This window comes from Arachis duranensis, chromosome 8, assembly GCF_000817695.3.
Source record: "Arachis duranensis cultivar V14167 chromosome 8, aradu.V14167.gnm2.J7QH, whole genome shotgun sequence".
NCBI classification, from domain to species: Eukaryota; Viridiplantae; Streptophyta; class Magnoliopsida; order Fabales; family Fabaceae; genus Arachis; species Arachis duranensis.
In genome coordinates this window covers 12433797-12436767 of record NC_029779.3, presented here as the reverse complement: position 1 = coordinate 12436767, position 2971 = coordinate 12433797, and the positions used below count along the sequence as shown (strand labels likewise).

Below are 2971 nucleotides of genomic sequence, written 5' to 3'. Positions count from 1 at the left end.
TCCGAATGTGGCAATTTGGAACCCTTTGGTAGCTGAAGGGGTATGTCGTATTTAAAGAAACAATAATTTGGACAGTTCTTCTCTCCTAATTCTCTGATTTGATATTCTGCTAGCCCTATAAATGAGCCACCATATTTGATATTTGGAGTAATAAGATAAGTAAATTTAGTACAATTTTTTTTGGGTTGCACTAAAGAACATTTGTGATATACCAAAATTAAAAATAAAGGAATCACATAAACTTTACACTTTCATCGCAACTAAATTGAATAATAAACATCTTTAGTAGTAAAAATTCATATATAGTTCTTTGTTCTACTCAACCTCGATCATAAATGCTTGTGTCCGAAGTTGTGCAAGTGTAACAATGCTGCGTTCAATTTAGCTACTTATTATTAGCTTTTTAATAATGGATGAAATTTTTTGCCAACTTGATGTAATAATTAAGAATTGAATATGTGCATGGAAAATTAGTTGAATGTGATGCTCTATATATATACGTGGCAAGCGATGTAAATTGTTATGTCTTGATTCTATAAAGAATATTCAATAATATTCATCACAGAACAATGTGTATAGCTTTGTTTCTTTGGCAAGCACATCCACTCTACCCATTTTTTCTTTTGAGCAACAGAGATGAGTACCATAATAGGCAAGTTTAATTAATTTGGTTTCTTCTTTTATGGAATTGCATATATTATATATTGTTTTACTTATGGATATATGAATGTGATGAAGGCCTACAAAGGCAGTGTCATGGTGGGAAGATTGTGATGATATTGTTGGAGGAAGAGACGAGATAGCAATGGGGACATGGTTGGCTTGTTCAAGAGAAGGAAGAGTAGCTTTTCTTACCAATGTTTTGGAACTCCATACCCTCCCTGAAGCCAAAAGCAGAGGAGAGTTACCCCTCCTATTTCTAAAGGTGAAGACTCATGTACACACGCATGCGCACGCACATGTATATATATAATTTGAATTAATTAAAAAACTATTTTATTTTAATTTTTATTTTTAGATTATAAATTTTAAATTTATCTTTTAAACTTTAAGTTTTAATTTTAAATCTTTTAGAAAAAATTGATGGCTAAAGATATAATTTTACAAAGAAGTAAAAAAATTGGCTAGGTTAGTTAAAAGTTGGGTTTCCTATATTTGTTCATAAAATTTATATATGATTTATAGAGATTGAATATTGCAAAGCTATTGTCTCTTTATTTTTTAAATGAAATTTTGATACTTAGACATTCACTAATAATAATATTTTTCAGTTGTGCATGTAATAATAATCATTTTGTTATTGTTTTGTATTTTAAGTAATGATAAGTTTGTTGTTTATTGACTCCTAGCATATTATTACTTAATTGTTTAGTTATTTTATTAGTTTCTATAGTTTTATTAAATTTATAATTAAATTTTTATATTTTTTAATTGAATTTTTATATTATTTTTAATTTTATAATTAAATTATTTTTATGTTAAAAATATTAAAATTAATAGAATATTTTTTTTTTAAAAAATAATTAAAGATCTAGTTAGGTTTTTAATTGTGGGTACTTCTAATTTACAAAAAAATATTTTGTTAACTTTAACATGTTTTATATGGATAAGAACCTAATTACAAAATTAAAAGTAATATAAAGGTTAATTAAAAGAAAAAAATAATCTAATTATAAATCTAATAAAACTATAAAAACAACTAAAGTAATTAAATTTTTTTAATTATGGAAACCAATTAATCACCTGCATCCACGTTTTTATCAATGAAGTTTTTTTTTTTTTTTGTCAATGAACAATTTAATTTTTAGCAGAGTGGAAAGCATCCACAGGAATTTGCAGAAAGCCTGAAAAGAGAGGCTCACTATTACAATGGGTTCAACTTGATTGTGGCTGATATTAGCACCAAATCAATGATGTACATCTCAAATAGGCCCAAAGGACAGCCCATAACCATTCAAGAGGTTCCTTCAGGCCTCCATGTTCTCTCAAACGACAAATTAGACTCACCATGGCATAAGGTTAGTGGCATATTATATAGCCGGTGCTTAATTTAATCATTACATGCAAGCAGAGATGGATCCAGGAAGTTTAGTGTGGAGGGGCCAAATTTTAAATAATTTTTTTTATTTAATAAAAATAATTAACATATAGTTATTAGAGTTAGTTTTTCAAAAAATTTATTAAAAAATGTATATATAATTATAAATTTTTTTCAAAATTTTATTTTTAATATGATAGTTATATAAAAAAATATAACAATATCAATAATACATTATAAAATTATAAAGTACCAATAATTTATAACGTGTTTAGTTAAAAATGATCATATATCTTATTAATTAAAATTAATTATTTTAAAAAATTTTAAAAATTTGAAAATAAATGATAAATTATTAATTATTTGAAAGACACAATACCTTTATAGAATATAAGATATAAGATATTTTTATAAAAGTTTTTCTTTTAACAACATAAATTTAGAAGAAAAATAAATATTTTTTATAAGAAAAAATATCTAAAGTACATAATATGATTACCAAAATATAACTACGTAAGTTATTATTAATATAATAATAATATAAATTTTAAATATGTTAATATAAAATAAACAAATAATTTTTTTTAAATAAATATAAAGATTATTATATAAAAACTAATTTGAAAATTACAAAGACTTGAGGGTATGATATTAAATTAGTTAAGTTAAAATTATTAGTGAATTAAACAATTAAGACATAAATCTATTACATAATAAAAAATAATACATATGAAAATACTAAATTATATAATATTTTTTATTTTTTTAAATACATATCCCATATATAAATATAGTTTTTAAAAATTTTGGAGGGGGCGAGGCCACTACTCGCCCCCTCTAAGTCTGTCCCTGCATGCAAGATGGTTCAAATCAATGAATTATAATTCTCACTTAGAGATTTTGGGTTCGAATCTTTCTTCTAACTTTGGAAAA

The 2971-nt window shown here is 24.3% G+C and overlaps 1 protein-coding gene across 1 annotated transcript in view; it reads left to right on the top strand.

Moving 5' to 3' along the window:
- The first annotated feature begins 569 nt into the window (after positions 1 to 569).
- Positions 570 to 2971, top strand: part of LOC107460767 (uncharacterized) — a 2932-nt gene continuing 530 nt past the window's right edge. Inside the window, exons 1-3 of the mRNA XM_016079155.3 lie at positions 570 to 652; positions 739 to 925; positions 1812 to 2018. Of these exons, the coding sequence (XP_015934641.1) occupies positions 570 to 652; positions 739 to 925; positions 1812 to 2018 (477 nt within the window). The remainder of the gene's footprint in view (positions 653 to 738; positions 926 to 1811; positions 2019 to 2971) is intronic.